Raw genomic sequence first — 14,964 nt, 5'->3', positions numbered from 1 at the left:
TATACAGCGAGATGACAGAGGGAAGGTCAGAACCAATTATATTGGAGGATTTAGTTACAGTCTGCTCCAATTTCCTCTTGGTGTGACAGTCTGAGCTCCCATATCACACAGTGTGGGGTGATGTGAGGATGCTCCCTGTGTTGATGTTTCATTCCATGGTGGGCAAACAGTCAAAAGTAGCTGGTCAGCTATACAATTGTTATTTTACATATACATTATTGATTTGAATAATGTAAAAGGATGCATACAGTAGGGGACACCAGGGGCAATTGCAACTTTTTTTTCACATATTCTTTCATAACTCATTGACTATACTGGTCATCTTTTGATATAAGCTATATACACTGATTAATAATACAATTAATATATTTTTGCCAATGCAGACAATACTATAATATTCAATTAAATAAAGTCGTAGTGTCACAATTGACACCTTGGTGAAAAAATAAGGGATATTTACTCAAAGTAATCAATCAAAACTGCTGTAGTATAATTACTACTTAAGATTTTTTATGATTGAGTTAAAGTAATTTAACATTTAAATCAGTGAAATATCTTCATTTTCTTACAGAAAAGTATGTCAATACAGAAAACAGGGTGCCGACTGAGCATGTGCAGAGTACATCATCACTCTCTCTGATTGGAGGAAATGAGTTTGGTCCAATTGGCCACTGGTCAGTGGAACCAGTTGATATGATCTGAAGCAAATGGGGGAAAAATGATTCTGCGTCACAAGGTGGAGGTTCCCATGGCAACGTGATGCACAGTTTGTACTGCTGTTATGTTATGTTACATTTCTACATTATACAGCTTCATTTGTTGATATTACAAACGTACAGCTCAGCAACTTTTAATTTTTAACATCTTGAGTTCAGCATAAGTTACAATGGGGAGGTAGCCAGGTTAAAAGAGAGCCACTTTCATGACACCGTAAACTCTGGCTTTAGACTCAACATAGCTCGCTAACCCATTAATCTTACTTCACAGTACACCCCACTGGCCCTGCTGCTTTCATTTTATTTGTTCTTTTTAAAAGCGTCTTCAGCTCAGCCTGAGGGAGGGGTGAGGGAGGGAGGGAGATGGGAAATGAGTACTGGGGTGTGTATCTCCTCAAAACATGCATAAAAATCACAGCCTGGAGAGAGGATTCTAATCTGGTTTGTACTTTGTCATCTTTTTCAGACTGCTCTTTGTTGTGTGTTGTTCCAGTTGTTCCAGTTTTTTTTTGTAGTCAGACTTGGCTTTCCTGATTGCAGAGCACATATTTATATCTATATCTTCTTCCTTTAAATTCTGGGAATATAAGCAAATTCCTTTTATATTTGAAGTACAACATTATTTGGACCTATATTTGTTTATAGGGTTCTACATAATGTCTTTGGTATTTTTAAGCTATTTTAAAAGGCTGTGTATTTGATGCACTTAGGTGTTGCATCTCATGGAAAATTGTATTCTATATTGTTTTTAATTTCTATTATAGTTAAATGTTTAAAGTACTATGAAACAGCCCTAGTGTGCGAATTGTGCAGTATAAATTAACTTGTTTTGTCTCACTTTGCCAAAAACTTTATTTTACTGCTCCGAATCAACTCAATCTGTAGTTCTCTTGTGCTGCAGGAGGTGGCAGCATTATAACCAGAGAAAAACTGCCTGAGACAAGAAAGTAGCTCTTCTCTATATGGACTCGGCATTATGATCCGAAAATACACTCAGTTTATAAAGTAGAAGACAGTAGAGGAATAACTAACAACTGTTAATTAAAGGGATAATACTGTAAATATATTAAGAATAAGAATAAGAATAAGAATAACTTTTTTTTAGAAGTGCCATATTTGGAAAGAAGTAAAGCACAGAGGGCTGGACATTTATATGCCTGACCTGAAAAGTTATATTTAGTTATATTTGAAAAGCAATTAACCATTTTTGTTTTTTCTCTTTATTAGTTTTCACAGTTTGAAACAAAAACATTAGGTTGAAAAGTCCAGAAAAAACAAAGTGCATTTGTAATCCTAGACTAGAAGTTGTTTTATGAAACACAATGTTGCATTTAACTTTTTCACCATTCATTTTGACTGTCTTAAATCTCCTCTGCTTAAACAGCCCTTAAAACTTTTTTTTTTTTGGCTCTGTGGTTAACAACAGACATGATGATCTTCTTCTAAATAATGTAAACACCCATTAACTTAGAATGTTAGCAGGTTTTAAAAATAAAATCACAATAACATAGTTTTTTTTATAGTTATAAATTATCCAGAGGCCACGTTGATGCTATTAAAGGGCCAGATTTGGCCCACATGCCACCAATTTACAAGGTCTGATCTAGGCAATAAGCTACAAGGTAGATTTATATAGAAACATTAAGGCCGACCATTTGCAACACATGGTTGTACAAGCTTAAGTTGCAGTTTACTTTTTGCTACTCACAAACAAAACAAACAGTAAATACAAAAAATATACACAATATATATATATATTAGATTGGTTGAATAGCTAATAAGTCATTGAAATAAAAGAAAAAAAGCTAAAACAACCCATTTTGCACACAGGAATGCTGAGGATGAATTAAGGAGTCTCGCAGCCTGAGGGAAGAAGCTGCTCTTTAGTCTGGTGATACAACAGCAGATACTTATACATCTCTTTTAAGAATTTAGCAGGGTGAACAGACAGTGGCTGAGTGCTGTGAAGAGCACTGTACATTTGTTGTGAGTCATGTTACAGGCCCACAAACTACAATGAGGAAGTACCATACCTTCCACAGAGACTCCAGCTGTGACCAACAAAAAAAAAAAAATGACGAGACGTGACAAAAGAAATAATACCAACTCACAGAACTTGTCTGACTACATTTAGTCAAGCCAGGTGTATTAATGTGTATTTTTTTCATGTTGAGTGAACAAAGGACGGCCTTGTGACAAAAAAAGAAACACTTGAGATGAGAGAGGGAAATTCTGATGTATTGAAATTCAATGTGTTTGCGAAAGAAGGAAGTTGCAAATGTCATTACTTAAAATAATTTTCCAGAGGAAACTTGTAAAGTAAGACAGTCGAACCAAAGATCATGATTCAGGAGACACAATGGATTTATATACAAAACATCAAAATACAAAAACAAAATAATAAATGGCTAATATCAGCCACATACATATATATGTGCCAATATGTCAATTTGATTCAAGTGCTACAGTCCTACAGTATTTTGATCAGTTGACTTCAAGAAATACTCAAACGCACAGGGGTTAAGAACAATATATTTTTATATCTTGCAATACATTGTAAGATAATACCTGACAACACAATATAGCTTCAAATATACGGAGTTTGGCGCAGGAAAAAGTTATCTGTTTACACTTTTAAGTAACAATACCACCATGATACTTTCTTTTGACTTGACAATATCTGTTGCCACTTAGCAGCAGCAGTTTTTTTTTGTTAAGATGTAAAACATTACATTCACTTTACCCATCATCCTTTGAATTCTTGCTAAGAAAGATTTTCTTTGTTTCTCTTTCTCTCTGTTTTCAATATATTTCTCTGCACTTTGAGGTATTTAGGTGGGCACCCAACATGTAGTCCAGTTGTTAGCGTCACATACACTTTAGGGCCGGGTAACAAAAAACCTTAAGTTAAGATTCTCCTTAAAGTCAAAGTTAAATCAGTTGCACAAATCAACCCCGAGTCTTCTACTTAAGGTTTCCTTAAAAAGCTCACTCATGAATTTACGGTTTTCTCCTTATTCTTTTTCACGTTGGTCTTATACTTAAGGAATCTCTTAAAGATGGTTAAACCTTTTCACAACAGACCTTAGCAACCAAAGTAAGGGGGAAAATTGACTTATTTGAAAATTGACTTATTATTTTATTTGAAACATAATGCATCATTATGGTGAAAATAAACCCTGACAGGGTGTTGCAGGACTCTGACGTGGATCTTGAATAATTCTGAAGGGATGACTATCCATTATGCTGTAAAGGTTTTAGGATTTTTCCTTAACTAAGGAAGCTTTTAAGGGATTCTGTGCAACATCCTTAGGTAAATTCCTCAGCTAAGGAGAAATTAAGCCTTAAGTGTCATACTTAAGAAGAAAACTTACGGTAATTTGTGCAGCCCGCCCCGGAAAAGTATCTATTTGTCCAGAATCACAGAATCTGATGACACCCCTGGTTTTCATGGGTTTAATTGATCTCAGGCAGACAGGGTTAGGGACACAGAGGACAGGACACTGGACTGGTTACTCGTTGGCAGTGACAGAGATGGGGTTATCATAGGCGGCTGCCTCCAGGTCATCTACCCGTTTCCTACGCATCTCTGCAGGAGGTCTTGGTGGGGGATTCTGGGGAGGATTCTTGATGCTCTCTGCAACTGGCTTTCTGATCTCCTTCTTTGGAAGAATGGGTTCCCAGTGTTCACCTCGGATAGCTGCCTAGAAAAGCAAGAAGATGACAAAGAAAACAAGTCAGTGATGGCTGGCTAGAGTACGATCGAGTTAAGCCACATCTAGAAGAGTTCAGTCACACCCCTGACTCTTCAGATTTCAAAACAACACAGCCATGTCTCAACAGAGGTACCAGTAATGAAACAATCTCTTCCTTGTTGCTATTTCCTTGTTTATGTCAACTGGCCACTTCCTGCCTGTATCAAGTTGACAGGTATTTAACCTGCTATTATGGAGAAAATAAAAGCTAGCAACTTACCACAAGGTAAATGAGGCTGGCGATGCCCAGGCAGACACATCCGAGGACAGTGGCGAGCATAAAACCTCCAGGTACGCAGATTCTAAGACAGAGAGAAAAGGATTTTGTGGACAAAATATTGCAAATACAAGTCCTTTGTTTAACAGACTTATTGTGAATGAGAGGAATGTTGTCCTGCAAAGGAAAGTGGCTGATATAATGAACTCACGCAGCATGTAAAAATGCTCTGACATAATAGTTCCTTGTCAATGGTCCAAACGCTTTTACACAAACAGTGAAGCAGTACTGGCCCCTGATGGAAAACAACAGACAGGAGAGAGCTGAAAGTTAAAGTACATCCAACGTGTAGAAAAAAAAAACAGAAGAGGAAAATGTCATCACTTACGTCCTCTCAACACTCGTGCCTTTAGACCTCTTGCTTCTGGGATACTCAAGTAGACACACAAACACCCCGGCAGCTCTAGTTATCTGTCAAGGCTGTTAATTAATACGTTCAAAGCAAATTTAAATTTTAAATTAAGATTTAAATTTAAATCTGTAGAATTTGCCCAAGCTGTTTGTAAATGCACCATAAAGAGAGTTGGTTGCTGAGTGTCACTTCCAGGATGTCAAATACAAACATTTTGGGCTGATAAAGCATCCCAAGCACAGCAAAGTAATGATAACAGAAGGAAATACAGGCAGAGGGCAGGTTCTCTACACATTTATGTCAGGAAAATGTTGCATTTTATCACTTTAATTAAACATCTGTGATCCTGACCAGGTTCAATAGGTAAAGAAATGACTGATAGACTGATTGTTTCATCTAATTCTACTAATATTTGAGTTTTCACTCATGTATGAAAAAAAAAAAACATAATTCATGTATGCAAATGGAAACGGCCACATTTGAGACTTATTATATATTGGTGCAAGCCTTAATACAGTAAATGTCAATTGAAGTAAATACTGATGGTGGCTTTAATTTACTTAAGTAAACTTAATCACAACTATACTTTTTGTTTTTTGGCATTAATCCTGTCACAATCCTGCCACTATGTGCTCCTCAATCTAACAACCACTAACCAATTAGTTAACTGGTCCATAAAATGTAAGAAAAAGGTTTCCCAAGGCACAGAGTAACATCCTCAAGTGTCTTGTTTTGTCCACAACCCAAAGATATTCAATTTACTCATAAAGTCATAAAGAACTCAAAAAAATGAAAGCAGAGAATCCTAAAAATGACTAATAATGATTAACCAATTATCAATTAATAATTTACAACTATTCAATCAATCAAATCGTCTCACAATGAGACATCTTAACTGTCACTTCTTAAGATTAAAGTCTATCGTTTAGGTTTATGCAAAGTATAAAGGATACACTGCATAAGCAGCAAACTGCCAGCCTCTGAACTGTCCGGCCACCCCCACAACACCTCCAGTGAGGAGAACTGAAACAAGGAAACAGGAAGGTAAGATTAAAACTTAAACTAAACAAAATAACATTTATGACACCACTAAAAAAGTACATCGACTTGACTGTGAAAAGCAGTTTCTTTTATATTTATTATTCATGATTTAGTTCTAAAGTAGGCTCTAGTGAGTGAAATGATGATGAGTTGACTGCTGCTGTAATAAAATCAACCATTGTGGGAGAACTATTCAGATTCAAGAATACAGCAACAACAAAAACTCTTTTACAAGTAAAAAGTCCTGAATTCAAAATTGTACTTAGAGTTTTCTGTAGTCTTTGCTTTTTTGTGACATACAGAATACTTTGACCAGTTACTTGGATGATTTCATGAGATAAGTTCAGAGGGGTAATGTCTCTGGTAGTAACTTCAGTAAATGCAGCAGAGTAAAAACTGCAATATTTTCCTCTGAAATGTAGTGGAGTAGAAGAATAAAGTAGCAAAAGAAGTGGAATACTCAAGTAAAGTGCAAGTACCTAAAACTGTACTTAAGTACAGAACTTGAGTAAATGCACTCAATTATTTTCCACCAGTGAAAATCAATAAATAGCATTTACTCGATCAACAAACAGGTGAGTGAGGGCAGCTAAAAAACAGACTAAGTATTTAACTACTCGTGTAAGTTAATCAGACATTAATTTCTATGAAACCCAGCCTCTTTTTGTTTTTTTTTTTTTGTTTTTTTTTACTCTTTAGTAAAAGTTTGTTATACTCACTGAGTCCTGAAGCCAGAGCCTGTTCATTGGCCCACATCGCCCACTCTATCTTCCCCATCGTGTTCACTTTAATAACGACCCCTCTGTTGACGGCTGCCGCGACTCTCCAGAAACACACTCTCTACTCTGCTTGTTTCGACAAGGAAGCAAATGTATTTACGTGTGTGAGGTGTGGAGATGTGCAGGGTGGGAGGCGGGGCTCGAGCAGTCGTCATTTCCGATAACAATGGGCGAGGAGGGGCCAACTAATCAGACAGGTAAAATAACGGTAACACAGGCAGGTGCAGCCCCTGAATTTCACTTTATGATCTTCCTTGTTGTTTTCCGTCAGGAAGTCATAATGTAAATAGGTTATAAACAGGTAGAGGTAAGTCTATAAACAGCTTGATTGGACTGGGAAGTTGTTAACAGGAAATAACAGAGCAGACTACATCCTGAAGAAACTATCAGGTGCTGTGATACAGATGTTCTCCGTTTTTTTCTCAGCCAGGGACCCCTCTTATAAGATGTATGTCCTTACATGAATGTCCCTTGGAATAATTTGACATCTCTTTTTCTTCTTTTGTTAGACTTCTACTTAGTTATGTGAAAGAACACCTAAGGAAATAGTTTGTGCAAAGAAGTCATGATTGCTATCTATCTACATATATTCTAGTGTACCCTGTTAAAGCTGACAGTACAACACTCAGTTCAAGTGCAACACCAGTTGTACTGCTATTGAAATTTTGAGTTTAATTTAATTATTTAACTCCCACATATTGTTATTGTTAGGGATGTCCGGATACAACTTTTTCACTTCTGATACGATACCGATATTGCAGCCTTGAGTATTGGCCAATACCGATACGATATCAGCATGAATCATACATACTTTTATTACTTATTTTGTAGTGTGGAATGATAGAAAAGGCTTGATCAAGTGATGTTACTCAAACAGAGAACAATAAGTCAGCAACCAGAGTCACCTATGGATAGAAGTGCTGGAGCAGAAAATGGACTGCTTATCGGAGATTTTAGATGCAGTCCGATAAAATCGGAATATAATATTCTTATTTGTATTGTATGCATTTTTTATTTGCTAAATTTGATATTTATCTGTACGTATTTCTGTAATACCTGAATTTCCCCCCTGGGTGATCAGTAAAGGATTATCTTATCTTTAACAAACCTCTTCAAAAGAATCTGATTTCCTCCATATATAAAGGAGTTATCTTTTTATGTTGTCATGACTCATGTGCAAGGTACAGTGTATGACTTGAGTGATTCTGAATCACACTGTTAGTGATAGCTATACTATGTATGTAATTCAGAACATTTCTGCTTAAGTTAGGCACATCGAGTGGACCATCAGATTGTCCCTCACAAACAAGCATCTAACAAAAGCAAACTTGAATCAGGAAATGGCAAAAGATGAAACAATTATATTGACTAAATTATACTTTATTTACTGTCACAGAAAAAAATGACAGAAATGATTTACTGTTGATCTGAAATGTTTTCACAACATGACAATGAGAACATAATTAAAGTGACCATAATTTCAACACTCTCCTTAAATATTTTGCCAACTAGGCCAAAGAGCATTGAGGTCAGCTGCAGTGGAGAACTTTATTTATGGTTCAATGCATTGCTTAATGACACACTGACTGTATCCTTAAGCAATGCCATGTATATACCTTGAAAACAGCATCTACCCTTAGACACTAGCAAATGCAGAGAGCTATACAAGAACATAAAACAATAATGAGTGGCAGAGAGATGAGAGACAAACCAGTGAAGTTTGATTATTAAAGGAAGCACCCACAATGGCAAAGAAAGTGCCTGTCATTTGTAAAAACCTAGTGACATGGGACTAATGCAGATTTTGTTTCTGCTAAACAGAATTTATTATTGCTCAGTTGAACTTTGTCCTTTTACGGCTGCGGGGCATCACACAGTTTTCTTAGGAAACCCATCAGATCCAAGTAGATGCTGAGCAGGATCCTCCACAACACAAGGACCTGGTCCAGCCTTAAACACAAAACAAGAAAAGATCATGTTGCTGACTGATATGAAAGAACAGACTCATCCTCATCTGATTGTTAGCATCTAAAAATGCATCTAATTCAAAATGTTCAAATAATATTTAACCTAAATAAGCAGTATTGTTTAAAAAAAGATTCAAAGGTCAAATACGGGATCGACTCTCTAACATCAGTCGAGCAGAGGAACTACTATATATCACAATATATGCCACAATTTTCAACTGAAGTTGTGCAAGACAATGTTACATAAAAGGAAATGTGGACATAAAACTTGTCCTGCAACCTGACAATTAACATACCACGTTTATCTACTCTATAGTGTGCAGCCTTAAGTTAAACAAGCCAAAAGATATAAATCAATAACAGATAACATTGATTTTCAGTTGCTGTATAAAGTAACCTGATTAGAGAGTTGAGGCACAGAGTCAATACATATGTGTGTACCTTGGTACTAATAACATAGCTTATTCCCTTTGGCATGGGCTCTAGACCAATGGCCTGTTTGAGCTCCTCAGACAGAGCAGCATGGTTCACTGGAAGGCCTTTAATGAACCTGCAGAGAAGGAAGAAACTTTCAGTGACTCATTTCAAATAGGCGGAAACACACACCTTAATAAACAACAGTGTAAAATGGCTTCTTAGGAGAAAAAACACTCCCATCTAGCCTTGTGTGTTTATGCATATAAATTATATATATTTTAGATTAGTTTGCATGTGAGCAATACTCACTGTCCTCCATTGGTCTCTGGGGGAAAGAAATGCTGAACCACCTGAACAAACTCAGGAACGTGCTGCTGTAGAGTGAAGATCACAGCGTTGGGTCCTGCATCAAATGTGTAGGCCACCTAGACGGAAACAACAAACAGACTGTGACTGTAATGTAAAGAAGGAGAAATTTTCTGTTCCCCAGTTTGAAAACCACCACACAAGTTTCACATCCCCATTACACCATCTCAGAAATTCAGCTGCATGAACCGAGACAGATGTCCAACAACAGAAAAAAGCATAGTTAGCATTAGTTAGCTACAATTAATGTACTTTACAAGTGATGTGACTTCATGTGTTCATTTTTTCATGCCACTGTTTAATTAAATTTTAGGCCAGTTTTGCAACAAAACTACCACATCACATGTGAAAATATAGGTAGACTCTTCTGAGTGAATACATATACTGTCAGATTAAAATTGTAAGTAAGGCAAAATGACAACAGGTTGACTGAAGGAACATTTGCTAAATATGTTTATTAGTGTGAGAAAATAAATTGGTTGTTAATGATATAATCGCTACCACTTTCCTACAAACAGACTCTGAAATTATATGACATCAAGGTAGAATTCCCCATTTCTGTGTTGTATTATTGTCATGGTTCTCTGTTTTATAGTTTCTACATGGATTTTAAAGAAGTAGGTTAATGCTATCATGTGTAAGGTACAGTGCAATGCAAATTGGCAGTTCCAGTTGATGGAGTGTTTGCAGGTTAGCTCTTTCATGCTAGCCAGATAGACACTACAGTGGTCACCAGGGAACAAAGTTTGTGAATATGAATGGCAAAAACCTAATGGACGGTAACAGGATAACAGACATTTGAATTTAACTCCTACTGATATCACCAAAGATTAAGTGCACAGGCACATATCAAAGACCTGCCCAAACAGAAATGCAGATTATTTAACATTTTTAAGGTCTGTGAATTTGAGACATTTTAAGACTTTTTAGGGACCTGTAGACACCGTTTTCTAGGACATTTCACTTTTTCTTCAAAGCTGCCATACAGAACTGAAACTGAATCTTAATCTATCACAGTTAACATTTATTTTATTGTCAGAGTTGTGTTATTATTTCAGAATAATGCACAAACCAGAATTTTCTTTGAAAAGGCAAATATACAGCTGAATAAACAATATACCAAGAGGGGGGCTACAGAGATATTTCTGCTTGTTCTCAGAAACACAAGAGTAAAGTTTAGGGACGTTTGTTTTCTATCAGATGTTCACTTTCTAAATGTAAAAAATCATTGTTGCTGTTTCCTGTTGGTAATGTGACCATAGTTACCATACACATTACATTTTTGGGTTTTTTGTAGTAAGTTCCTTAACTGATTTTGTGTTCCTTATTAAGACGTGCAGTTTACTGTGTACATTATATACTGGACTCCCTCTTGTCTAAGAGCTAATTAGTTCCTACCTGTCATTGTTTAGGGGGGACAGATATGAGTGTGGTGCCATGTGTGCAACAGTTTTGTTGACCCTGCTGTGAACCCCAAAGAGTGAAGTTGGGTGAACTGTGCTGTCAGGACGTTTTGGTGAAGATTAAGTACAAAAAGAGAAGTTGTAGCAGTTTACTATGAAAAAAACGAGGGTTACAGACTGGTGGCAGTGGTGTTTTTCCTTCGTCTTTGGATTAATTAGCTGAGGTATTCAGCTAGTTTACACCTGCTGGGACTTCATGGGTCTACAGCTGCACTCTGTGCATTTATTTCAGTTTTAGGTGGACTTACATGGAATTTTACGGACAGTCTCCAAAATCACTGCGGTCATTAGTGGATGATGTTGAGGACAGCAAGTTTCTCACAGACAATGATGACGCAACCAAAAACAGAGGGTAAGCATCAGCAAACTCCTTGAACTCTGCGTTGTGGCGGATATTTAGATGTTTGCTTGTATCGAGCAGCTACTTTTTGTGACGTGGTATCGGGTGTGGGGTACTGGAGTAGTTTTATGAGTACAAGTATCGGATGAGGACAGTATCGGACCGATACCCAATGCTGGTATCAATATCAGTGCATCATTAGTAAAGTTGCTCACCCTCGTCTCCCCGTAGTGTCTGTTATACCGATGCACCAAAGCGATAACCTGTTGGGACACACTGTTGAGGTAGAATATGGGAGGGTAAGTGTCAAGGCAGGTGGCATGAAACTGATTACTGTCCTTCATGGTTAGCTCAGCAAATGCAGTGAAGTCCTTTCTTCGCACCGCTTCAGTCATCTCTGCCATCCGGCCCGGAACAACCGACTCAGCCCGATGCTACAGACACACAGACAAGACAGACACAGACCCTCTTGTCAGTGGCATTCAGTTAGTTTTAAATGAAGTGTAAATGAACATAATCTCCACTTTTAACAGTTTTGACAGTAATGTTAGTGATTAATGTAAGCTTAGACAAAGTACCTTTAAGAGACGACTTGTTTGTACACTGGTTTGCATCCCAGAGGTGCTGCCCACTGGCTTCTTCTCAGCACTGGCCTGTAGCAAAGTGCATTATTAATGCCCGATATAACTTCTGATTATTTTCAATTCAGTGTGGATTATCTGTCACAACTCATGATGCTTCCTCTTCATGTTACACAAGAAACAGTCATTTATTTCAGAATCAGAAGTACTTCATCCCAGGGGGGAAACATTACAGTTGCTCCCATTCAAGAAGAGAGATTTATAATACGCACAGAGAAATGATGAGGAAAAAAATAACACTATGTAAAAATATTTGAATTATCTTGTAATATTTAACAATATAACGAATAAAGAGAAACATATGAAATGTAAAAAATGTATATTACAATATCTACTATGTACTTAAACAATAACAATTTATAGAAGTAAGAAATTAAGTATGTGAATTTCACAAGACATAATAGATTTGTATCAAACACACACAAACTGACATACCACTAGTACAAGGATTCTGAGCTCAGGCCAGTGAGTCTCTGGCTCCACCTGCTGGGCTAGACTGTCTTTGCCATCATCTTTCTGTCCCATGATCCACTCGACAAACCCTCCATACATACTCCGGCAAGCACTACCTGACCCCTGCCGAGCAATCCCAGACAACTCCCCTTCTACGCCAAACACACGGGCCAGAGTGTAAACTGCAACACAGAGATTACAGAGGGCGTAAGAGAGGAGAATACTGCTGGGTAAAATGGAAACTATGAGATAGACATGGCATATTGAAGAATGGGCAACCATAGGCAACATGACATAGATTTAACTTATTTAGTCTAAAAAGCAGCTGTCATTAGTCACTTTCCAGTCATTAGTGTAATTTCAGTCAGACACTGAAACACAGCTTACACACACAGAACCATACACTCACCTAGACAAGCAAATCCAGCAGCTGAGGAGGCAAGGCCGGCAGCAGTGGGGAAGTTGTTAACAGAGCAGATGTGGACTTTGTGAGACAAACCAGTTGAATCCGAGCCGGATTCCCCATCATTACGTCTCTTCCTTGCTAATCGTCTAACTAAATACAGAAACAAAACAAAAATAAGTCTCAGTGTTTTTTTCAGTTTTTTTCCTTTCTGTGCTTAGGAAGACAGAAAAATGGAACAGAAAGGACTCACTCTCTCTCAGACACGACTGCAGTCTTGGATGGCTGATGTCCTCCTCTTTGCCATTGAGCCATATTCGGTCTTCCTCAAATGATCTGCTGGTTGCAACTGTTGTGGTTGTTTTCAGCTGAACAGAAAAAGGGAGACAAAGCAGAGTTATATCAAACTGCAATCAGTCTTATTCCTATTAGAGCTGTCACAGAGCTGAATTTGAAACTCGGATGCAATACTAGCATGAAAAACGACATTTGATACCTTTTTTTGATACCACCATGAAAAAAGTTCCAAGTACAAAAAATAGAATTTTTGTGATTCTTATTTTCAATCCCAAACAGTGCCGGTACAGAAAAAGTCACTGAACTCTGTGAGGTTTTGCTGTTCTGCTAGCCAAATTTCAGACAAGATAATAAATACATAACGGGACATAAGTATTGAATGAGAGCTTCAGTCATTTTTTTAACAGCTTTGGTACTTTCATACTCACATGTATATCAAATATTGTATAGTTTTTAAACACATGGTATTGAAAACGTATTGATACTTTGACACTTTTGACAACCTTAATTCCTATTTATTATTGCAATATCAGATCTAAAAACTTTTGCCTCTGGATATTTGAACATATATTGATCATATATGGTAACATTTATTTCACCCATCATCCAGCCACAATTCAACAGCAGAGTCAATATTTTCTATAACCCAAATTATGTATTTGAAATATCTTGCAATACTTCCATTGCATTTCTCAAACAACCTGTTTCCCAAAGACACAGTATATTCTAATGCCAGCCCTGGCACAAAGCTTGTCAGTACACACCTGTAGTTTTGTTCACAGAGTTCACAGTGTATGAAACAGCACGGGTGAATATAAACATTTAAAGACTGACCATCCAAAGTGAAACCACCAGTCAACCCAACCATGACAACCAAAACTGAACTGCCTGTTTCTATGATGGCAAGAAAACAGCTGTAGCTCACTGGAGCAGTTCTGGACTCTGAGAAAGCGGACTTGTTTTCCTGCAGACACAGGAGTCACGGTCTGAATGATGAAAATACAGTTTACTTAAATACCTGGTCTTGATGCAGCGTGACGCTCAAAGACGAGTTAATGGGCAGAATTAAGTCTTCGTTTCTCTTCCCCCCTGAAAAGTTGATACAGACAGAGGTATTATCGATCTGATAATTCAAACAGTGTGATATGTTTCACTCTTAAACCGCCCATTTAATAACCAATATTCAGAGACCCATAAAACACAAGTCACCATACAGGAAACACATGTTCTGACAGGATTTAGCTTATTTTGAGTCTTAAAGCTACCAGCCAGGCTAAACACATACTTACAGTATTTGATGACAGCTATGTTCACAGGAGCGGTGCATGTAACTATGTTAGGTTTGTCCATACTGTCCTCACACTGTGCTGCACGTTATAACCGATGTTTGTTGGTAAGAGTGATAAAACTATACCTGAATATTCTCACATACACCGTACAAACCTCTTAGGACATTGAGCAGTTAGTTTAGCTAACACTAGTCAACCTTACTATAGCTTTTCCTTGAGGTCTCTCGCGATTGGCTGGTATGGAACATGTGGCTAACCTCGCCACCAATCAGAGCCGAATCGTTTGCATCAAGCAGTCGGAATAGCCAATGAGAGGTCATCTGACCACAGTCGTGTGAAAATGGGACAAGAGATAGAGACCATCCCACACCACTGACTGTTCAGTAAAGCAGTGTTTCCCAAAACAAA

At 37.4% G+C, this 14,964-nt stretch overlaps 2 protein-coding genes across 2 annotated transcripts; both read right to left on the bottom strand.

Annotated features, from left to right (window-relative positions):
• Positions 1 to 4,158: 4,158 nt before the first annotated feature.
• On the bottom strand, positions 4,159 to 7,018 carry cyba (cytochrome b-245, alpha polypeptide). The gene is made up of 6 exons (XM_084718228.1): positions 6,861 to 7,018; positions 6,054 to 6,123; positions 5,077 to 5,151; positions 4,900 to 4,983; positions 4,692 to 4,773; positions 4,159 to 4,420 (listed from the first exon to the last, which is right to left on the bottom strand). Exons 1-6 carry the CDS (start codon positions 6,916 to 6,918, stop codon positions 4,229 to 4,231), a joined length of 561 nt encoding a protein of 186 aa, XP_084574354.1. The 5' UTR covers positions 6,919 to 7,018; the 3' UTR covers positions 4,159 to 4,228.
• Positions 7,019 to 8,288: 1,270 nt separating this feature from the next.
• mvda (mevalonate (diphospho) decarboxylase a) lies at positions 8,289 to 14,709 on the bottom strand. Its single transcript, XM_084718227.1, has 10 exons — positions 14,557 to 14,709; positions 14,286 to 14,356; positions 13,224 to 13,338; positions 12,977 to 13,123; positions 12,550 to 12,749; positions 12,052 to 12,126; positions 11,689 to 11,907; positions 9,614 to 9,729; positions 9,329 to 9,437; positions 8,289 to 8,870 (listed from the first exon to the last, which is right to left on the bottom strand). The coding sequence occupies exons 1-10, from the start codon at positions 14,615 to 14,617 to the stop codon at positions 8,790 to 8,792; spliced, it is 1,194 nt and encodes a 397-aa protein (XP_084574353.1). The 5' UTR covers positions 14,618 to 14,709; the 3' UTR covers positions 8,289 to 8,789.
• Between the last annotated feature and the right edge of the window lie 255 nt (positions 14,710 to 14,964).

This window comes from Lutjanus erythropterus, chromosome 1 (genome assembly GCF_056507025.1).
Source record: "Lutjanus erythropterus isolate fLutEry1 chromosome 1, fLutEry1.hap2, whole genome shotgun sequence".
Taxonomy (NCBI): Eukaryota; Metazoa; Chordata; class Actinopteri; order Lutjaniformes; family Lutjanidae; genus Lutjanus; species Lutjanus erythropterus.
This window is presented reverse-complemented; position numbering and strand designations above follow the sequence as displayed.